This window comes from Hirundo rustica, chromosome 12 (assembly GCF_015227805.2).
Source record: "Hirundo rustica isolate bHirRus1 chromosome 12, bHirRus1.pri.v3, whole genome shotgun sequence".
NCBI classification, from domain to species: Eukaryota; Metazoa; Chordata; class Aves; order Passeriformes; family Hirundinidae; genus Hirundo; species Hirundo rustica.
Window position 1 is genome coordinate 1,599,271 of NC_053461.1, and position 24,517 is coordinate 1,623,787.

General features: G+C 38.4%; 1 protein-coding gene across 22 annotated transcripts in view; it reads right to left on the bottom strand.

Annotated features, from left to right (window-relative positions):
* SLMAP (sarcolemma associated protein) overlaps positions 1–24,517 on the bottom strand; it is a 93,889-nt gene that overhangs the window by 53,917 nt on the left and 15,455 nt on the right. For all 22 annotated transcript variants that reach the window (XM_040076319.2, XM_040076320.2, XM_040076328.2 and 19 more), the window contains exons 2-5: positions 8,926–9,073; positions 3,139–3,211; positions 2,304–2,340; positions 804–866 (exon numbers count right to left, since the gene is read on the bottom strand). In XM_040076319.2, the coding sequence (XP_039932253.1) occupies positions 804–866; positions 2,304–2,340; positions 3,139–3,211; positions 8,926–9,073 (321 nt within the window). The remainder of the gene's footprint in view (positions 1–803; positions 867–2,303; positions 2,341–3,138; positions 3,212–8,925; positions 9,074–24,517) is intronic.

Here is a 24,517-nt window from a genome sequence, read left to right on the forward strand (position 1 = left end):
CAGGTTTCTAAACCCTTCATTTTTCACGCTATGTTGCACATGCTGAGGACATACTCGTATTCTTCCCAAGACTTAAAGACTTGTCAATAACTTGAGTAACAAAACTGCAGACATCAAAAGACAGCACGGCATCTTCCATGCAATGAGCTGTTCATCCTCAAATGAGGTCACAAAAGAGAAATGCCAAGCAAGAACTACTATTTTTGTTTGATTTTTGGTTTATGACAGGAAGATAGAAAAGCATCTTTGTTAACTCCAGGATATGGAGAGAGAACAGATTGGTGAGTGAATATGTATTTGGCTTCCAAAGAAAGAGCACCTGCATGTGCTCCTTCCTGCTATGCCAGCAAATATGTATAAAGGTAGTATCTTTATCTCAAAAGCCTTGATGTGAACAAATAAAAATTGCCATTATCAAACAAAACCAGCAAAATAAATCAGTAGAACTCATACATAGTTAAACCTGGGCAAAATTTACCAGGAAAAAGCTTTCTTTTTTTTTTTCCCCCAGAAAGATGATTTTAGCATCCATTCTAAAGAGTTTACTTTTATCTATCAACACACAGTTTAATGGGCTGCCCTTTCACAGTCTAACTCTTTTGTGACATGACATCTTGGGAAAAGCACACCTATTAAACTGACACAGAAGCAGGCACAGAAAGGCTGGTGATACCAGTGAGGAAGAAGAGCTGGCAGCACTGTCCCTTCCTTTGTAGCTTCCAATAGTTACAAGCCATAGGTCAAGACGTGTGTTTTGAACAAAAGTATTCAGCCAAACTAAATACCCTTAACAGAAAACTTACTTGTAGATACTGTGAAAGCTGAAACAATTCCTGAGAATACATACTGGGAGTGTTAGCAGCAACCTGAAAAAGAAGATAAGTAAGAATCAGAATGGTTTGAATTTTTCATTAAAAACAAATAATGCAAAATTCATTTAAATCTAATTACAAAGGTAAACTTCAGATTATCTAATAATACCATTTTGCTTCAATTCTTTTTCTGTTACTATTTATACTTCTTTTAATCACAGAACTTCCCAACTCGGTCCCCACTTCTTAGGCCCCACTGTGTTTTTCTGCACAAGTTCTTGAACCACCAACACATCAGTGAGCTTTTAAAAGCTTTCGGTACAGTTGAGACCAAACTGACAAAAAAGAAACAAGGGGCACAGCGGTGAAGCCATTCAACCCAAAGACACACACAAACTGTGGCCTTCCAATTCCATGTCATCACACATATGCTGATTGCACATTTCCTGCTGACCTATGAGTTACCATCATCATCTCCCTTTATAAGTATCTCTTTCAGAATTAAGGAATACCTGCATTATCTTTGAATAATAACAAACTGTTCTCCACTTGGAGAGAAGTGGAGGGTTGTTCTGTGGGTTTATTTCGGCCAATCTATTTATTTACTAATTCTTCTGGGCTTCCTACACTGAAATATAATTTTTAGCTGTTTTCCCACAGTTATACCTGCAGTCCCTCCTCAGGATTTCTACCCTTGCCCTGGATTCAAGCGACACATTGTTTTGTTTTTCATCTTAAACACAGCCTATAAATTCCTCAGGCTGCTGGTTTCACAAATAAGTTTTCACAGTTTCTTGAAATTTTGTTCTTTGAGCATACAACTCTGACCAGAGCCTATTTAAGGTAATCCTTCTTTTTAGCGATAAGAGAAATAATCAACTCCTGATCACTTTTCTCAAGGGAGTATTTATTAATAGCTTTTCTACAATTCCCCCACGTTAGCAAAGTTTAAGAGTTGAAGAATGACACTTAATACTGACTCCATGACTCTACAGTGAGCAACTCTGGCTCCACAAGAGAGGTAGAGAGGTTTGGTATCAGTCTTCCTTGGGAGCACGACAGGGCTTTCCAGACTGTGCAGCGCAGCTTCTCCTCCATCAAAAATGCGATATAAAGAAAACAGACCTCATCCAAACACCAAATCATGAGCTACTCTTGGGTCCCACAGAATATTAAGTATTGACTTATGCCAGACATGTTCGTCTGTCAACCTGTACCTGGAAATTAACCATCTTAACATCAATGGTTTTTTTCCAAAGCCATGTTTCAGGTGCCACAATGTAAAAGGTCAACTTACCTTCAAATATACACTGTAACACTGCATTATCTCTCTACCTAAAATGTAACTCAAAATATTAAACTAGGCAAAACAGTCAGTGGAAAACATATCAAAATGTTACTGGACAGACTTCACTATTTCTTCATCTTTATAAAGAGCCTGAAAATAGCATGTATATTAATAAGGTATAAACCAGCAAATTACTGAATTACCTTGTCAACAGGACTTGGTAATGGAGCATGGATAACACTAAAAAATAATAAAAAAAAAAGGTGGACACAAAATGCATAAATGTTGTACTTGGACATTTTCATCAAAACTAAAAATGTAACACCATACATTTTTACTCTTTCTTACTTGGACATTAAATTATATGGAAAATCTTCTGTAGTCATTTACTTTTACTTATCTCCTCACAAGCAAGCAAAGACACCATAAAGCTTCACACAAGTATTTCTGGATACTAATGATAAAAGGATGTTTAAATTAGCAATAAACCCCACAAAATTGTCGATAATGAAAGATAACTAAAATTATGCCATTTGCGATTAGCACTCAGTGCAAACAAAATGGTAAAGTTTTTGGTTTCTAATACTCTTGGAAGATTTCTCAAAAATGGGCATATACACAGAACATGCTGTCAATATTAATCTGAGTTTCCAATAGCTTCACTTTAGTTCAGTCTGTGTGCATTTAGAACAGCCAAAATAATAATCACAAAAAGAAAGAGGGCAGGAGAATTTGCTTATTTGCCTTCTTTTTCTCGATACTCTTCTGTTTCTAATACTATTTCAGCAAACTAAACAACAGTCAGAAAAGCCCAACTACACAAGAATTTTTTACTTCTTTATTCTTCATAGTTGTCTTAATTACTAAAAACAACAAGCAAATGAAGCTTTTATTTCCTATAATGCCTGCAAAAGAACCGTGTACTTTGTTACTCGCTTTGCAGGATCACAGGAAAAGAAACTGCTCCCATTATGATTTTAAACATAATATCCATCAAATCCTCATCATAAGTAGTTGAATTTTGGTACATATTCTTACTCTGATCGGAATCGAGCTTCCATTCCATCTGGAAGGAACAGTTTGATTGTGGAGACTATACATCCATGGGTAACTAAAAAGAAACAGATATTAAGTCATCATGAAGCATTATCACTTAATTTTAAGTTCAGTGCTTAATGCTATAGTAACCAAGCAAACTGTCTTAAGAAACCTTGAGACAGGCAAAGAGGAGGAGGCATGAACACCTTCAAGCACCAGTGCTTGGGTCTGCCTTTTCAAACCTCAACTGGACACAGGAAACGCCATCGTTACAAACTTGAAGAGGTTATACTGTGTACTCAGTCCTGGCTGCGGAGCAGTTCCAGTTCCAACTCTTCCACGTGCAGCAATACCTGAAACTTACCTTTAGCATAGTAAGTTTAAAAAGTGAATGCTTTGATCATAAAATGAGTGAAGAGGAATGCACCTTACCCAAGCCAGGTAACGGGAATGCAGAGGTATAAACAAAACAATGAGCTGCCTTTTTGACAAGATCCCAACAAGCATATCCAGGGACTTAAAAAGTAACACATCCAATTTGTGTCACCCACACTTACTTCAAGACCTAGAACTTGCCAAGCGATTATTATTTACAAACAAGGATCGAAAAGGAAATGCAGAGGAAGTGTGTAGGAACCACTGAGAAGTACATCCTTTCAAACACCATAAGCAGCATTATTCAATACAACACATTTCTATTTTGTAGATGTGTTTTGTGCTTCTAGTGCACATCTACTGCACAGCCCTAGACAAGTGGCCTTTCATTTCAGAAGAGGACTTGCTCCTTAAGGACTAAATCCAAGACTCTTTCAGCTTGAGAAAGATCCTAAGGAATAAGAGGAGGAAAAGCTATACTTGATTCTTACATCAAGATCAAGCTTTCTACACAATGTTTCAAAAAATGTTACTGATAGCATTTTCAATGCCTTTACAAATAGTCAAATTATGTACAAGTCTTGGTTGATTTTTTTTCCCTGTATGGTTCTATGAATTGGGAAGTAAAAATTATTTCCAGATACATGGAAAGATAGCTGTACATTGTTCCCAAAACACTACCACAAGTGAGATACAAATGAGTGTGTGGCCACCCATCATGTACCACCATACCTCCAGCACCCACTAATATACAAATAGCTGCTCTCCTTTCTCAGTTATTAATATCAGTAAAACCATTATTCTGGCTTAGAAAAAAAGGGCAATGGGTGTTTTAGGACACTGGTAATACTCCAGGGAAATAAAACACGTCTTTAAGGAAGCTACCTCAATAGAATCTAAAAATACAGGAGAAATGATCCAACAAAGACAAGTTAGTTTTAACCTTTATTTAGCTAATGCTTTGGAGATGTATTTTCCTGGCTAGAGCATCTTGTTTTTTCAAGCTGACCTGGCAAATTATTAAATTTACATGCCAGGGCAGAACAGATTAAACTGCAGAGTTTGGGGTCTCTATTTATAATGGAATAAATCCAGTTTACAAAAACATTTTAAAAATACATTAGCAATATTAGCTGTGTAATACATAGCTTTCATAAAGCAGAATTCTCTCTTTAAGAGGAAATTAGTGATTTTAGTAAGAAAACATTAGGATACCTGATATTAAAATACCAATAGACAGCTTTGCCTTTGGGTCACATATCAGGTAGGTCTGCTGTAAGATTATATAATTCTGAAGTTTTTCTGTCAACAGCTAGACTGACAAAAATCTAAAATCTGCAGGAGCTTTATTTGTGTCAAATTAAGCTATAACGGGCATCTAGCAAAAGGTCTCAAACAGACAGCGACTGGAAAAAGGCACCAAGCATTTTGACAAACTTATAAAATTAAAATAATGCAGAAAGGAAACAGTATCCAAACTCTGCAGTCTGACTTTTAGCTATCAGTTCATTGCAACTTGAAAAATAAGGAGAAAGCCTGAGGTAAAGCAACACATAAAACACGAATACAGCACTGACTGCAGGGAACAGCAGCAGCGGTTTAAATTCGGGTCTGTAGCGTTTCTTTTGAGGAATTAACAAGGAAAGGCAGTAAAGCAATCTCTGGTGTCCGCAGTGGAGCCGAGGCAGCCCCTGTCCCTTCCAGCTCACCCCCCTCTCCTCTCCATCGCACTCACCTCCGGGCGCTCCGAGCGGCCGCAGCTCCCGCCCCGCCGGCGGCACGGCCGCCACCGCACAGCGCCGCCGCCAGGAGGCGCCCGAGCGCCAGGCACCGCGCCCGCCGGGCCCGCCCCGCCCCGCCCCGCCCCGCGCGCCCTCCGCGGCGGGAACAGCGTCCCACATCCACCGCTCCTTCCACGGCTTTAAACAAACAGCCGTCCCACATCCACCGCTCCTTCCACATCCACCGCTCCTTCCACATCCACCGCTCCTTCCACATCCACCGCTCCTTCCACATCCACCGCTCCTTCCACATCCACCGCTCCTTCCACATCCACCGCTCCTTCCACGGCGTTAAACAAACAGCCGTCCCACATCCACCGCTCCTTTCACCACATCCACCACATCCCTCCACGGCGTCAAACAGCTGCCCCACATCCACAGCTCTCTCCTCTCTCCAGAGTAAAACCCCGCTCCTGCTCCATTTGCTGTTCCACACTTCAGTGACGAACTTGTTGGTCCCCTCCCAAACACGGAGCTGCCCCACATCTCACACCTTCCAAACCCCTGAGACAGGTTCTGCTGCGCTACGGCACAACGGGAACACAGAAATTATTTGTTTGTCTCAGTTTTTGCTTCCTAGAGAGACAGTTCGCCAAGGATGCTGTCATTTTTATTTTCACTCATTAATGTGGTACCCAGCCCTGAGGAGCCCCCCACACCCCTCGGGGGGTCTGTGCACTGCTCTGCAGCACACACGGGGCTCCCCACTTGCATGACCTCCCTCAAACATCCCATGAGAGAACAGACATACGAGAGATCCAAACCTGACTAGAAAAAAAGTGCATAAACTGCATTTGAACTGAATCACGTTGGTATTGTTTGACCTTGCTTTCCTTTCCGTGCAGCTAAGTATCACCAGTTAACTTGGAATGCTCTGGCCCCGAGTGGGAAATTTAGAAAGTGCTAAAAGAATATAAACACTAACGCAGAGAAAAGCACAATGAGATGTTAATAAGTAAGTGCTCTGTTAAGGAGGGGGGAATGGCCAGGCCCCTGTGCTTGTCAGTAATACAGCAAGTGGACAAATAAGGAAGCAGGAGGGACGCAAACACTTCTCCAGGACCTGTTATTAACTCTGGCTCAGCAGCAGGAGCCTGAGGAATTGGTGCTCATACCTGATAACCTGAAAAATCACATACTGAACATGCCACTATTTTAATGAACCAAATCCAGATCACATTTGCAAGAAATTACTTACTAAAGGACAGCCTGAACAATAAAATAAATGTATTCTAGCAATGCTGACAGAATTCAGAATTTACATGGGCAACTACACTTGTTCTGTCCTGTCATTACCTTATAATTACACATAGCAGATGGCTGAAATGCCTTGTGCAAGTAAGGCATTATGTAAATACCAGAGTGCAAAGTGCTTTTAAAGGGAATCACCAATTTAAAAACTACTTTCCCGTCTGTTTCATGACTAGATTAGATTAACAGTAACATCTAAGATTACTGAAATGAATTAGTGAAAACCTCATGTTTATATGCATTCCAAGTGCATTCATAGGTGAACACCCTCTGATGATAAAATCTTCATTCTCTGCTCGGGGGAGCAAAAAAGGAGGAAAGCAAACTTGTATCCTCTTCCTCATTAGAGAACTCCACACATTCAGGACTAACATGAGCACAGCTCCCATGTTCAAAGCCAGAGAAAAGGACAAGGGAGGCAGCATAATCTGATCACTCATTACACAAATGCCAGGTCACCGGCATTTGTGTAATGTATCGTGCTTTGTAAAACTCACATAAAACCACAGCAAAGAACTACTACTGGCAAAAATTCATGGCAAGAATTTGCTTACTATGAACTTTCCGTAAATGTTTTCATGAACTAACTGCAATGTGCTGATAAAAACAAGTCCAATTTTTCTTCCAACTAAATCTTATAATAAAAATTGTTTTAGTCTAAATAGACTTGAAGAAATTTAGCTTCTCTTGGCAAGGACAGCATCTCATCAAATCAATAGCTCTACGTTCATTAGAGGCAGTGTATTCCTTTGACTTCTTCCATGTATACTGCTAGTATTCATAAATGTTTGCAATCACTTCACATGGAAACATTTTAAGTAAGTCCCAGGCAGTTTCAGCTAGGCACCCTGGAGTTGAATCTTTGCAACTATAATCAATTATAATCATTTTTGAGAAGAGTAAAACAATGTGATGAGACCTTGACTACAATGAATCTCTCAAAACTCCTACAGCTCTAAAAGCTCTCCGTGACAAAATACCACCACCACCATTACTTAACATTTTGTTTAAAGAGAAGCATTAACCTTCCTCTGATACTTCAGATCTGAGAATTACAACCCAGTCTGGCTAAAGACAAAATTCTTGAGTAACAGAGCGGGTGCCATCTTTATGTTTTGTTCACTTTAATGCACTTTAAGAAATTCTCCTGTTTCGCTGTGGTTTGGTTTGTTGGGCTTTTTGTGGGGTTGATTTGTGAGCAATTTGCTTTGATGGACATTTTCATTTATTTGCTTGTTTAAAAGAACTTTCAGCCTTCCAATTCAATATTATTCTTTCATTCTTCTCTAATAAACTTCTTTTTAAGGATAAGCTCTATGAAGGTCTCGTTCAGAAAAGTAGCAAAGGGGTGATGGCAACTGACATTCTATTGCCAAATCTGTGTGTTACTAAATAGGTAGGATTCTATAGAACGTGGCCAGAAGTTCAATGCTTACAGAAAACAGCAGACCCATTTAGGGAATTTTAAAAAGTCTTGACAAACCTGATTACAATCTGATGATCCCCATACAGATCAGTCTCCAGATAGGTAAAGAAATGGTTCCTGAAATACTATGTAATTTCAAAAGAAAAGAGATAGAGGCTGCATTTTGATTAATACAGATCCAGAGCTATTGCTGTAATACAAGATCTCCTGAGCGTGCAGACTGGGAAGAAGACAGTAAGAGAAACTAACCAAACAAAAATGCCATCACCTCATTTGTCAGCTAGCAACTTTTCTCTATTTTCATTTTAAATACCTGCAGAAATCAAAATCAGTAGTTGTCAGAGAAAGAAACATGCTAGCTTAATTCACCTGAAAAGAATTAAGTTAGCCTGTTTCAAATCTATGCTGATTACTTGATCAGAAGTGTCAAGTTCATACTTCTGCCACACTATTAGCTGAAATCTTAGGGTTCAAAGGGCATGAAAGAAAGGTAATTACAGTTATAAAAATAAAATCCAAACACAAAAAGCCCAATATAGCACTACACATACATGCTTGTGTTGCACTTTTAAAACTGCTGCTGTCAGTCTAAGTGAGGCAATAGATGAACATGTGGCTGCAGTTGAGCCTCCTTTTCCAGACCTACACTTCCCCTGCACACAGCAGCACCTACAGCCAGGGAGGAAAGTAGGCCATGGAAACAACCCAGTAAAGTCCATCTGGGGGTGTGGGGGTAGAAGCAGAGTCGGTGTTTTCGGCAGACAAAGTTCTTGACCAGGTACCACATGGGCACAGGGCTCACTGCCAGCACAAAGGGGAGAAGAAATAAGAAAAAACCAAATAAAACTATCTTCTTACAATGGGAATGCCACTTAGCTTTAAAGAGTGGGTTGTAATAAGATGTTCTAAATAAATATACTTGAAAAGAAACCAAAGAACGATCCATACCCTTACCTTTCCGTGTGTTCTCTGTCACGTCTACACCAAACTGGATGACATCACCTGACATAATTTCACATGGTGGGCTTTCCTCAGATCCTCTACTCAGTCTCTGACTATTAATAAAGGTACCATTACTACTTTTAGTGTCTTGAAGATAGAACTGTAAAAAAAAAAAAACAACAAACAAACAAAAAGAACAGTAAAATATCTGGGAAAAATAAGAAGTACAAGCACAAATAAAATTTTATTTATATAAAATTTATTTCTAGAAGATAACAAATGTATCAAACTCTAAACACCTTCATCAGGAGGCAACACTTTCCCATTATTAGGAAGTATTTGTATTTGATTTTGAGTTAACATATGATTGAATTCTAGCACATACACTATGCAAATAATTGCTACAAAGCGCGCCTGAACTACTGCCCACAGTACAGGATCAGGTCATTAGCAACAGCACCTTTTGCCACATACATCTAACAATTCACATTTAAGTTGGTTAACACACAAAAATTCTGACTGCTCATACATTTAATGTAACAGTATTGCATGATAAACATGCTGCAGGGAAGGCTAGCACTGAAGGCACAAGGAAAACCTCTGGAAGAAGACAGAATTCAGGAACTGCAATAGAAGACCTGGGTGAAACTTAAAGAAAACCAACAGGGTGCTTTTACTTCTCAGCAATACTAGTTCACATCATTAACTTAATTTCAAGTACTTTTGTAAATACCCATTTGCAAAGTTAATTAAATGTTAATAGCAATTTGTTGAATCTGCTTTTATGACACAGGACTCGTAGTCAAAACTGCTGCATCTGAGAAGAGGTTACAAATGAATCACCTAGCAGAAGACCAGAGTGACTGGCTATGACTTGAACAGTGAAAGCATGAAAGAGGGGACCAGAATGTTACTGCAGCCAGGTGTAACTACTGGAATGAGTCAACCTCGCTACTCCAAGATAACAATAGCTACTACAGGAACCTGCTGGAATGGTGGAAATCGCTGGCTTCCTGCACTCAGAAAGAATCTCATCAAGTCCCAAAGCAGGCATAAGACTGGGGGAAAGGATGATGGAATTCAACTGCATCCAGCACACAGGACTCAGTAACCAAGGGGAATACCAGCACAGGAAAGCTCAGGTAGGTGTTTGAAATGAAATGCAGTATCTGAAAAGAATGAAAAGCAGTATGTGAAAGACTTCCCTCTCCCCAACAGGTATGCTTCAAATCTTCAATTAAAGGAAAAGAAAACAGTAATCAGTCAAAAGTTGGTAAAGATGAAGGTAAACATAAATTATGCATAGATCAAGAAATTATGACTGCAATCACTGTATTAATAATCAAACCCACTTTAAATAATACTCTCCATATTATGAAATACTACCTATTAACATAATAGCACGTAACATAGCTTTTACAAGTTATATGCTTAAAAGCCAATCAAATTAATTAGCTTGTTAATTTAATAGTCTGCAAGTACTGAACCCTCTCATGGTTCAGTGCAGAGTAATTATTTCTTGCTTCCTGTTTGTTTCGAATTAGCTTTCTTCTTCATTTGAAAATTCTTCTGTTACGAAAAATTGAGTCACAGGCAAGGAGAAACAAACATGCCTCTGCTTATTTACTCTTCCCCACCCTTTACTACTTTGTGCATATCTTCCTTTTATCCCTCCCAACTTTTTGATTAAGCAGTGCCCCTTGTAACCACATTTTTGCAGAATCTGCAAATGGGATTCGGACAAGATAGCACAATGAAATAACAGGACATTGACTGCAGGAAAAGAAGAGCAACAGAGCATCAGCCATACAAAACTCATAAAATATCAGGAGACACAAAATTCAAAAGGGTATTTATAAACAATGTCCACAAAAAAATACACATTACATTTAATATTATGTAACTGATGTCCGCTTAAGTGCATAGCACTGAACTGTACTTCATAAATTTTAGAAAAGTGCTGCTCTTCAATTAATCCTGTTTGTAAATACTCCTCTTCCTGCATCTAGTAAAGAAGCAATACCAGCCACAGGTTAATAGCCGATATCTAAGGAAGGGAAAACACACGGCCTTCAAAAGTTGCTATAAAGGATTCAGTTAGTTTTAATGTAGCCATTCCTCAGAAACCCACTGAGCCAGTCCCTTTCAGGTAGTAAATTCAAATGTTACTTCCATGCTGGTTTTCACTAGTTCAAATGATCTTTCTCAAAGGTCAATTTCTCCATCCCTTCTGCATAATTTCTAAAGCTATCTTCAGGAAATAAAATGAAGTGCAAGCCCTGAAACAAATGTGTCTATACATTAAACTACTAGTTGTTGCAGTATACTGTTTTTTAATGTACTATTTAATTAAGCAGTATTACAGATTCCCTCTGATTCCCAAACCAACACCTTTTACACAGCAGCTGTGTAACACAGCACCTCCTGTGAATCCAGCACTTTTTCCTCCCTGCTCCCCGTGCAGAGCTTAGGCAGCAATGCCAGCTCACAGAGCAGTGATAAATCCTGCCCTTCCCAGCTCCCACTGCCGATGGATCCTGCCCTTGCCAGCTCTCACTGCCTAGCTGTGCCACTTGGACTGGCTCTGGTGCTTGTTTAGTCACTGCAAACAAGTTTTGAGCTGATGCAAGGTACACAAGGAAGTGCTTAAGCCAGTGCTGCCAGAAAAAATGGCAGCATACACTGGCCTAATTATACTTGCTTTTATGATTCACTCTCCAGAGCAAAGTCCCAGCCCCTTTGTACCTCATATTAACAAGTCCAACGTAGAACAGAGATGGCAGCTCATGCACATTCAAAACAACTCAGCTTTTGAGAACATATTACCACATCCTTAATTCAAGTGACAGCTATACATATTGCTCCAGTGCTGGTTTCCCCTCCTAGCTTAAAAAGTAAGTATTCAAGAAACTTATGTTCCATTACCATAACTGATCAGACAAAATGATAATATTAATTAAAAAATCCTAGCCTGTATTTCTTCTTTAGTAATTTACTGTTTATATCCCTTCCCACCTACACCCCATTAATAAGATCAGCTAACTGCAGACACCTTACCAAGCTGCTTCCACAAAATTTATGAAGATTTTATTCTAAACTAAAACTTGCAGTTCATCAGTACACACAAACTTCTCCAGTACAGTCCATCTTCCTTAGAAACTGTATTATGGAAGTTTCAAAAAAAATACAGATTTTTGTTTCCCTGTTTTGCAAGGAATTATGTACTTATTTCACAGATTTGGTATTTATAATACTTCAAATTCTGTTCAGTTTCGCCAGTGGAACAAACGTACCTCCTCTGCTCTGACCTATGGTCCATAAAAGTCACATTCCTTCTTCTAGGTCAATGACTCAGAAAAACATCAACAACCTGCTAAATCAGTTCATGTGTTATTTTCATGCAGTTAGATACCACTATGATTTTCTCCCTATAACAAATTCCTAGTATTTTCTGATTAGAGAAATAGAAGATTCCTCTGAAGTGATCCAAACCACAATATATCAAAATTAAGCACAAAAAATATGTTAATTCTAACTGATAGCATTAAGTTGCAAATGGCTATGCACCAGGAGGACGGATTTTAACCTAACTTACGAAATGTAGGTAAACTGTTTTCTTCAAAGTAGTAAAACCAACTAGCGATAACAAATATATAATGTAATATATACGTAATAACAAACCCATTCTGTTTCATGATTACAATTGTAACATCTTCCAGGAGGCAGGCTGAAGAGAACTCCTTAATTAGCCCGCCAAGGGAGAAAGCCATGAAGTGCTTTCTTTCCCAAGCCATATACAGAATGAGACACTTCTGAAGAATCTCAAAGACAAAATATGGCCTCAGAGAAGTACAGAAAATCTTGAAAAGAAAGTAGAACACCTCTTCAGTGACTTAATTACCTGGATTTAATTACAGTAGAACTACAGGAACAAACAATTGACCAACTTTTTAATACTTCTAATATTTGCTATTACTATGTACAACCATCCTTTGCAATATTTAAGAGCCCATAACTGCTGCTCCATCTAACCCAGCTTGAAACTGCAGTTCAGAGCACTTCTGAGAACTACAGTGAGGAGAACTGCTGGAAAACTGAGACAGTTTGTACACAGATGTGAGATTCAGTATGCGAAGAGGAACAGCTTCTACATCAAAAAATGCAGGAAGAAGAAACCATCACATATAATTAAACTTATTTCAGCCTCATTAATTAGCTGAATTATTAAGTAAATAAGTACCAAAATGTAGGCTATTGTCTTTTATGCAAAGTAAAAAATATAATATATTTTATTTATTAAATAAATTTTCACTGCCTAAATTTTCACAACTAATGTAGAAAAAGAACCCCAATTTCAGAACCTACTTCACCACTCTTTTTCTCACCTCTTATTTCCTTTGTGAAAGAAGTACACATAACTCCCATGACCTTCAGGGTCCTATTATACCCTTGGGGCCTTAGCTTGAACCAGAAAGATTTAAATTATTTTGTCAAATTAAGAACTATAACCAGTAAGGAGATGGCAAGCTTCATTTTTGCCGTGGTTATTGCAATAAAGGGGCAGCAAGGCTGTTAGCCAGAGCAGTTAAACCATAAAATGCTGTACTTAATGATGAAAGATTCTTCCCCCACTCACACTAAATAGTCATTGAACAATTAATGCAGGCATTATAAATGCACCCCCTGAGTACTAAAGCTAATACTCAAAAGCAGCAAGTCAGTAGGGATCTAGGGAAATTGGAATACTTGCCCTGGAGTAATACTTCACTAAGCAGTAATGCAACTGAGTTCATTTACTCATTGCATGCTGAGAATTCTACCAGGAAGCCAAGTACACTGTGCACAAGTCCAACTGTGCAAAACCAAAGACTTTGAAACAACATATACCAGGGTCAAACCAACACGGCCAACAATTGTCACACTGCCTATAAATGTTTCTCTCTCATATCATTACAAGATTATTTTATCTTATTTGAAGTCTTAACCCTGGTAATTTTCTCATTCTGGGAGCAGCACTCTGCTAGCAGAGTACACTGTGCAAACCATACTGAATTCCAGGTCAGACTTTTGGCTGTAAGATAGAGAAGTTCAAATGCTAAATTATCTCCAGAGCCAGTTGATTGAGTTCCTCATTCTGGTCTGCTTAGACAGATCCTAAATTCCATTCCTCTCACTTGCCTAACTCCACCCGCCTATCAAGGAAGTAGAAGTATTTGTCTCCATAAGCAAGCGCAATTCACAGGGTGGGGTACATCAAGCAAAACTGCTTTTCTATTTAGTTTTCTGTTTCTTAAACACATAGACCTAATAGCTTTTTGGTTACTAAACCCCTGCTCCTTCAACTCAAACAAAACTACTGCATTAACTTCTGAGTTCTTATGAAAACTCCTTTTTAAAATTATTCTAACTACCCCAGATATGCACCCACTATGAAATTAAAACCAACCAGCTGTGAAGAAAGGGATTTTCCAGTCAGAGTGAAGAGTGAAGGAGTGGCAGTTGGTTTTTCAGGAACTCTAAGTACTGGGTTTCTCAAGTGAAGCCAAACTTGCGAGTAGTTTTCAGTATCTTTTCTAAAAAATAATAAACTTTACCACTTTTTCTATGCAGTAATAAAAAAAAGGTAAAAAATTAACATTCTTTGATGCAGCAACGGACAAAAAAGTCCAGGTGTTTTTAACTCAAAGAAGAAGCCTAATGTAAATCCAGCTACACTGATGAGAAAAGGTTAAAATCTTCAGCTCTCCCCAGGAATGCAATGCTATCCTTTCAGACTTGCTAGCAGTTCAAAGGGGCAGAGGAGAAAGGACAGCACGGAATATGCTCTTTGACCGACCGAGTTGTTCCTGTGTCTGTTTACACCTCGAAGTTTTGCTGTCTGTACTGCCAGGACAACCCTGCTGGTTGCTCATACCTATTGTCAAGGAAAATAAACTGTGCCAGAAAAAGCAGCTTTGTGCCAGCATAACTGAGCGTAGGTATAAACACAGTTTGGCCTTCCTAGACACATTATTTGAGGTGCTATAAAATATTAATCCCTGCGTTCCTTGCCATGTCCTGGTTGTTCAAGCGCTTAGAAGTTCACTATAGGCCCTGTCACTCAGCTTAATTTTTGTGTGAGGGGTCAGCAGTCTTTGCCTGAAAAGGACACAGGGACTATGACAGGGAAGGGAAGATGGATAGATTTGGGGGAAGGAAGAGGAAGCACCTTAGCGAGGCAGAAAGGCAGTGCCCGACACTGAGAGGCACCAACAGATTAACTGTGCATAAAACGTGTGTTTGGCTACAACCCTGAGCTGCTCTAGTGCCTGAATTTCTTGCTCATATTCAGGTGGAACTTCCTAGGCATCAGTTTCTACCCATTGCCTCATGTCCCATTGCTTGGTACCACAGACATGAGGCATGAGGCAAGAAATTCACTCTGCAGTAAATGCACACTGGAACAGATTGCCCAGAGAGGTTGTGGAGCCTCCCTCACTGGAGATATTCCAGAACCATCTGGACACAATCCCATGCTGCATGCTCTCAGATGACCCTGCTTGATCAGGGAGACTGGACCAGATGACCCACTGTGGTCCCTTTCAATCTGAACCATTCTGTGAAAATGTAAGTAAACAAATGGCATTAATCCCTCAACATCAGTCAGTGCAGAACTGTATGAACAGCATTAACTCACTTGCTGATTGCTTTTATTTACTTTAGTTTTGCAAGGAACTATCGATGCACCAAACACCCAAACCAAGAAAATATCTGGGAAAAAACCCAGTAGTTTTATGGTGATAGCAGTTTATACAATGAAAGAATCCTCCATATAAGATCATAAATACATCATATATACCAATACTGAAGTAACAGATTAAACGGAAAACAAAGCTTTTCCTCTGCGATCGTGCACTAGGACTTGTGCACAACCAATGTGAATGGAAACATTATCACAAAGGATGACTCCCCTTGCTAACCTATCTGCCTTCACCCTCCTTCAGCAGAAATGGTAGCATTCAAGTAACACACAAACTATTTTCTAGAAACAAACATTTCAAGCCTAACTTGACAGTTGTGAAATTAACACCTCCCAGCAATCACATTCCACAATGGAAAAATGTAGTACAGCACTAAGTCACAAGAACAAGTCCTGGACACTCCGTATTATGCTGTAAGGCCACCTCAAAATTCTGTAGTAAGTACATTCTGGTAGAAGATTCATGATGAAAGATGCGAGCAGAAGCAATCCCAAGCATGATACAAAATATTCATTAGTCTTCTAAATAAAATTTTCTGCAGGAAACACAAGGTATGGAATGAAGTGATTGCAAAAGGTTGCTCATGCACCTGAGTGCCAACCTATCCCTAGCTTATTCAAATAATCCAAAAAGGCATTCACTGTCAAAAGAAGAATGAAAAGATACATACTCACCAAAAACTTCAAGATTAAATGTTTTACCACAAAATGTGACACCACCATATAAAAATAGATCCTTCTCTACACATCAGTGTCACTAATTTTGATGCAAAAAGCTATTTTTAAAAAGAGGAGATGTAGAGGAAGAGTTCTAATTTGCAAGTAATTTGGTTTATATATAGCAAACTGGCTTGCAGTGAGACATTTGTCACCAGAGTTACTAATTACTACTCTTTAGAATGTCTCTTTTGCTTAACTTTTGTCCTCACAGTTCACAAAAATTTCTGAATATCAGCATTCTGCTACAAGCGCTGGATGGTTTCAGGATAACTAGAAGAATTTTATATTTATTCTCTTCTCAGCAGAATGAAAGTCCGTCCTTTCACATACATCATGCTTTAAAACTTTTGTACGTGAATCACAAAAGAGGCGAAGGATATCAACACTTTCAGAAGAGGTGCAATTCCATTCTGAATATAGACAAAGCACAAAGGTTTCCCACAAAAAAACTACCCAACTCAGTACTAGTTATATACAATATTCTTGAGGAAACTGAATTTTCAGCCTACATGAAAATTCCCAAGTACTATTTTAATTCCATCCTGAAAATGCTGAGAGAACTTTAAGGAACCATTGCTTTAACTGCAAAGCTAAAATCATTATCAGTAAAGTACAATCAACAGAAAGCTTCCCAGGAAATTATTCTTCACACATCATCCCAAGATGCTCTAATTGACTCACTGAAATACTAAAACAATATAAAGAAGAGATTTATTTTGTCTTACTGCTGTCACAGATGACAGTATCTTACATAACATCCAGAGACTTTGAAAGAACTTTCCATGCTTCACATTAAAACGCTGACTTGTGCAAGGTACTCATAAAACCAGTAGATAAAAACAGGTTTCTAGAAGGAAATTTTATTTCTTGCAAAGCAGTTTTCTGCTTTTTTTCATTAAAAAAGCTCAGCCTCTCGTTGCACAAGACATATGTAACATCATGTATCACTGTGACACCAGTGATTACTTTGTACAATTTATCTCAACTTCTATCATCACATCACACATGGACCCTAGGAAAAACACAGGGCCTAGGTGACTTCCTGAGGTTTCACTTAATGCTACTCTGTTCTTTATATTAATCAATTACGGAAATATACTGCAACTTAATGCAGCTTTAAAACAAAGGAATAAAACACCCTTATAGGCCATTACCCAGAAACCCAGGCTTCTTCAAGCTAATGACTTCTAAGTGTAAAATACTGCAGAAATACTCAACAATCTTGATGCCCTTATAGGAATACTTTCCTGCAAGACTAGACTGAAAGCTAAACACTATTATTTACTCTTATAAATGGAATTAAAGTTTGGCAACATGGCACACTCAAACCTGGCAATAAGTAAAGTTAACTTGCTCTCAACTTGTATGAATTCCCAAAGACTGTATTTGTAGGACACATATCCAGATAAAATAATTAAGATCTGCAAAGAGCAGTTTCTCATACACAATCTTAATTTCTTTTCAAATACATGCTTCATACATGTTTCTAAAGGTTTGTAATGTATTATATTCCAATTTACTCCTACCTTTAGGAGGCAAAACAACCCATAAATACTCTGTACTAGTGAAAACCACCGAGACTGTGAATGTAAGAACACAACATTTTAGTTTTCTGAATAGTCTAAAAATGGTTACACTTGATAGTTAAATTCTGTGGCCAACCTAATTAAGTGCAAGACCAAAATAAAGTATGGTTTGGTCTTCAACTACTGTAATGAAAAGTATGACACAAAGAGAGAGTTTGTCATGTTTGGACAGAGCTTTGCCCTAACTTAAGAGCAGAGGTAAGGCATAAATCTCTCCTGGTCTTTAGAATTTAACTGAACTTATCAGAACCTTGCATAAACAAAAACTAAAATTTCTGTAGCACCTACTAAGGAAACCAAATGAATCATTTTTATGGCAAAACATTGATGAATAACCAGAAATTACAGAAAAAGAAGGAAACAAATGAAAAACAAATGTTTGTTTTAAAAGCAATCTTGAAATACTATCACCATCTGTCAATAAATACCCAGAATGAGAAATCCAACACCAACATTATCCATTGTTTCTGCTTCCTCAAAAATCTTGAGCTAACAAGGAAACTAAATAACTAGCAAAAAATTAATTGAAAGGGAAATTTTAAGAAAATTGTACTACTGAACTTCAATCAGCAAACAATTACATTTTCATTTGCAAGCAAATCAGAGAAAAACCACAACAGGAGCCAAGATTACCAGATATTCCGCCAGAAGAGAAGAACTACTTATATGAAAGCAAAAGGTTACAGGCAGCTCGTTAGTTTATCAGGAAACTCCAACTCCCAACATAACCCCAGACATTTCAAGGCAGGTGCAGAACTGCAAGAGCTTCTTAATTGTCTTGCGACTCACTGCCGCGTTGCTAAACCAGTTAATCATTACATCAAAGCTCCTCTACTCCTGGCACAGAAGAATCTCCTCTCACATGTTGACTTTTCAAGTGCTTAGAGAGTAAATGGAGTTGTTGAAACTATTTCAAACGGTTTCTCATTTCTACTCCTTCCTCACAAAGGTATAGACACACAAAGCACTGCATTTACTTGCTATCATTAATTCCATACTGCCGCTGGTTTACGGCAGAGAAAACTCCCAGTGATCACACATTCATATAAAGAAAAAAAAAAAAACCACATTGGATTTCACAGATACCTCCAAATGCAATGCGACAGTGGTTTTGTATTATCTCTCTGTACGTAAAAAAACTCTCAAAATATCCCCAAAAATTAAGGAAGGTTTCTCCCTTCCTTTTATTAAGGGTCATATTCCTTCTGAAGGGACTTGTCTAATATCACTACAGTATTTTTATCTTTTTTTAAGCAAACATCTGCAGCAGGCCTCGTTAATTCACCTCTCCTTTGCACAAAGCAATGTTGACTTGCTTTCTGCCTTCATCTGCTCCTGAACTATTAACGCAGAGAGCACAAGTGTCACAAGGAAAGTAATTTTCAGCACATTGCTAAACTACAGCTAAAATTCCCATACTGAGGATAAACTTAAAGCTACTGTGATATAAATTCAAGGCAGCCAATAAAGATGCGTAAGTACAAGTCCTAACTGAAGGGAACTGCCTTAGTACAAATGACACTGACTAATTTTAATCATGTCAAACAAGATATTTTTGTAAGAGTTCCAAACCACAAGTATTACCCAAATAGAGTGTAGTGAGAGTTCACTAAACAGTTCCTCATACTGAAAACAACGGGTCACCAGAGCATTACGTTCCTCCTTGCTTTTCTGAAGACTTCTCTGTATCAAGGACAGACCAAAACTTTAAGGAAAAAAAAAAATTACTAAATTTAATTTATTTTCATTCTGTGTTTTGAACTTCAGCATTCCATGCAGTGAGCAAATGCAATTAACTGGAAACCAAACACCAAAAGAGAAGGGTGCGGCTCTATCCAAAGATGGAAAATTCATTTTCCAGCACAGAGGAGAAATCTGACAATTGGGAGTTGAGTACTTGTACTCAAGGCACTGCCAAGCCATACCTCCAATAAAGTGAGAGCGAAAATACCCTGGGAGGAGCCTGTATTTATTTGCAATGCATTCCTGGATCAGTACCCTCAAAGCAAGTAATAATTAAATACTGGTATTAATGAACAAAGGCTCATTTATTCTGGTGCTGCTTTGAGATCAACACTCTCACAATAACAAAAGAGATGATTTATTTTAAACTTAAGAAATCCACATATGGACATGGGTCAGCCAGCGATGGGAGAGAATGCATGAGCTGATTTTTGATAGGCAATCTTACAGAATATTGATCAGTCATTTATTTAGCTGTATCCTACTGGCTTCAAAACAAGGGGCAACCTTCTCACAGACTCACGTCAGAACCACCCCAGCAGAGGAACGGGCAGAGGGCAGAGAAGGCACTCGAGGATCTGGATCCATTACAGCACCAAACATGGTGACTCACGAGTCATACATCTTAGTCAAGGGCAAAAATCACATATAAGGTACATTGGATTAACAGATTAGACAGGTCGCTAATATGGCAAAACTTGCCAAGGTACAGCTTTCTACACATTCTGCTGGGTTTTTTCCTAGCTTTTTTCCATCAGGGTCATTGAGGATCTTACACTGGTAACACCTGTGCCCATGAATGTGATTCTTCCAACAAGCTAAAAATAAAAAACAACACACACACACAGAACAACCAACTCTTAATCTCTTTGTCAACAGAAATGCACCCAGAACACATCAGTCACTGCCTGACCAATCTGCCAGTGGGCATTAAGAGCAGGGGAACTGCAAAGTACTGATGGCAATCCCACACCCTTTCAGCTGAAAAGCCTGAGGGAGTAGTCGTCCACACCTCTAAAATGTCATTATCAAGCCTTACAATTTTTTGTTCTAAATGTGCCATATTTCCCTCTAGAACACAGACAAAAAATTTCAAAGTAGAAAAAAGTCTTTCTAGCATCAGAGGTTCTAGACTGTTCGTCTAAGAAGAAATAGCCCCTCCCGATGACTTAACTCTTTAAACCACTAGAAATTTTTTTTCCAAATCCCTTCCCTAAGCAACAAAATGCTCTCTCCATTTACTACTTAAAGTTGAGTTGCAGCCACTAAAGAGCAAGGCCATGATACACAACGCACTGCCTGGGCTGGGTAATGCAAAACCAATGCCACAAAAAGCAGAGCAGAAACTACAGCTGAAGACTGTTTATATTATGAGGATTTAGTTGCTCAAGATTTTTTTTTAATACTGAATTTTCCATTAATTATAAGAATATGCTCACATATTCTGCGAGTCGCCTAAAATACTAATTCCATCTTTACAGTCTAAAGGCTCCCAGACAAGCTACTTCTAACACTTCAACATCCACATTAACAATTCTTGTACTTCTCAAATTTTAAAATTAGGTTTCTCAATTTTCAGTATCAGTGCTCCTGATACTGAAATTACTGGAATTCTACCCAGAATAAGCAAGCATAGGTAAAACCCAGAATGCTGTCAAAGGCTTTTCCCATTAAATATAGAAACTGAACTTCCTAATCAATGGTAAAAAGTATCTAGCTAGAAACTGGCTATATGCTGCAAAAGAACCGGAATTAGCATGCACATTTTTTCTGTGTCTAATCAGCATTTTTAAAAATTGCTGTTCTGAGAACAGTTAGGCTTTTTCTGTACAAAGACAGCCCTTTGTTGAAATGTATTCTTGACATTTAATATATTAAATTCTGCTACAATTCCTTATCTATGCTCTTAGAAGAACAGAAAACAAGGTCGAGAAACTAAAGCAAACCAGGAGAATGAGTCATTTACTAAAAGGAAAAAACCCCCCAACTGACAGAAGGACATACACTAGAAGCTCAAAACTAAAACATTTAAAGAATTATTTCAAAATCTGTAGTCCAAACAGAACATGGAAGAAAGCTCAGCAAGCTTGTCATTAAAAATGATGACACTTAATAATAGCGGCCATGTACTGGTACTGTGCATGAGATCAGTCCCATCAACACCAGCCCATCTACTCCATGGAAAAAAAAAGCATCTGTACTGTGTATCACCAAAACAGATGAGCCCTCAAATTAAGTTCCTAACATTCAAACTGCACTCCCAGTACAAACATAGCCTTCCCACAAAAACATGTTTGCTGTTAAGTAACGAGCTTTGACATACCAAGAGGCTTGTCATCCCAAGCTTAAATTTAATACAGCTGTAGACAAGATTACACTTTGATTAAAGGAAAATCAGCAAAACTTTTACACTACCTATAATTAGTCTACTATTAGTACAAAGTTTTAATAAACTTTAATTAGAATTAGATGCTATCCAAAGCTTGTTTCAAAGGAAAATAGGTTGGGCCACAGGGAATTGGCAGCATTAAGAGCAACATGATTAAATGCAAGTTTAAGAGAAACATGTGTGTCCCTATTTCTTCTCTAAAATTTTTTGGAAAAAGATTTTCTTCTGCAGCCAAGGAGTATACTCAGGTCTTAAGCAAATACTAGGCCTATCAAACACAATACATGATTGAGGTTGGTAGAATGTTTCATTGGATTATTACAGCTCTGACATATTTCATAAAAGAAAAAAAAAAGTTAAATCCCAGACAAATATATGACACTTTTGTTAGATGAATTTTCAAGTGTTTACCAGAAAAGACACTTCGCAAGTTTTCCGAGCCAGCCTTAAAACAATTAAGATGTTATTGTTATGATAGAAACAGATGATGAAATCCGTATATAGATCAGTAACAGCTGTCCTGATTGCTTTCATGTGAATTCATGTGAATATCCACCGAAGCGACAAAATCTAAGAGATACAAGAAACAAGGCCCCCTCATATGAAAGTACTCTGGTTAGTAGGCAGGAATTAGTCTGTCTACCACAGACTCAAAGAAGTAAGCTAGTCCTTCTACTTGATCTTAAAATTACCTCCTGCCTCTGCTGCCACCTGACAGTAGCTTCTTGGGGCTGAGGAAGGGGCTGTATTTTAGACATTCTTAAATGACAGACTGCAGCAGGAAAGTACCATACACACTACCTCAAGCCTTTAGAGATCTCTTGGCTTCACTGCATAGCACCTTTCCTTGACTGCACTCAGAACCTCCCATCTAGCTTTCCAGGGAAGCGTCAGGAGACACCTCGCTGCTTTCTTCTCTCTGTATTTCAAAGAGTTTTCACCCCACCAAGTTCTCCCATCCACAGCAGTCTATGCTGGGAGCAGTAACACTTCACAGCAATTATGGAAACACACCCTGCGCGTTGCAGAGCTGCTGCGCTCTCCCTAACATCTGCTTCAAGAGTTGCGCCACAGGACACCTCCAGCTTCCTCCCTGTTTATATGTCCTGGTTTCTTTCGGAACAGACAAAACCCTCACAGACACGTGGTGGAACTGAGTGTAGACCAGTCCCCTCCCAGCACACAACAGCAACATGTGCAAAGTGACCGGAAAAACATCACAGAATATTCTGTACTTTTTCAACATTCAGCAAGGTACCTTAAAAACAAAGGGGTGCTAAACTTCTGAGCTTGAAGTATATGACTTAATTCTTAAGCTCTCATGGGACAAACAAAGTGCATTTTTAGTACATTTATTTCAGGGTTTGCTTCTCTGTCTCTTAAAATTAGTTCAAGTCAGATAAAATAAACATCTGCTCTTAACAAAGGTGCCTCATTTACCTTGTTACACTATACTTTTCACACTTAATTCAAAACTGGACAACTTGAGCAGCTTATCCACCTCCTGACTATACAAACAGGATGGACTTGCCAACTTCCAGACTCAGCAGCCGAGTGTCTCCAGCCTTCCAATACCGTGCACTCATCCAGTGCCAAGCGGAACTAATGCAAAGCTATCACACTATCACCAACCACCACCCAGCAGCTTTCTGCTACCTGTTTCTCAACCTCAGTGTTTCCTAACACGCACATCAGGAACTTTCGTTCGTGTTTTCTTCACTTCCCTTTGAAAGGTTTGGCTTGAAAAGTTAAATACCAGAAACAGCAAACCAGTACACAAAACTGTGCAAACCAGATCAATAGTTCAGAGTGACAAAACAGAGAAAAACCCAAAGAGAACTCACATAGCTATTATTCTAAAAGCAAAAAAGGTAGGCATTTAAAACTAACTGAACTTAAATCCTTATTCCTAACTATTCCATGAATACCTAAATATTTTGAATAAACTAATTTTCAAATATAAAATTTGAAATTTAAAAATTCAGAAAATCTTAAAATTTCAGAAAGTCCTTCTGGATTTTATCAGTCACTCCTATATACAATAATCAATGTGCAAATTATTAATCCATTTTTTGCTCATTACTTAAAGAGAAAATTAATAATCATTTACAAAAGGTAAGTCACTGGACAGCAATATTCCACAATAAATTACAATAGATGTATTCTTGCAGTGGACCTTTTGGTAGAATGCAAAACATTTAATTCTTTGCCAGTTAGACAAGAATAACTGCAAAACTTCATGCAGGATCAACTAACACCTTTCAGTCTCTCATTCCTCCCTTAGAAAGAGCTTAGCAGCTGTGTGGGATTGACAAAGATTTTGGTCAGTGATCCAGAAAAAAGTGTGTCTATGGTGAGTCAATGAATCTCCTGGAACCTCAACACCACTTGAACTGCAATAAGTTATTGGTTGTGTTCTCTCAGATT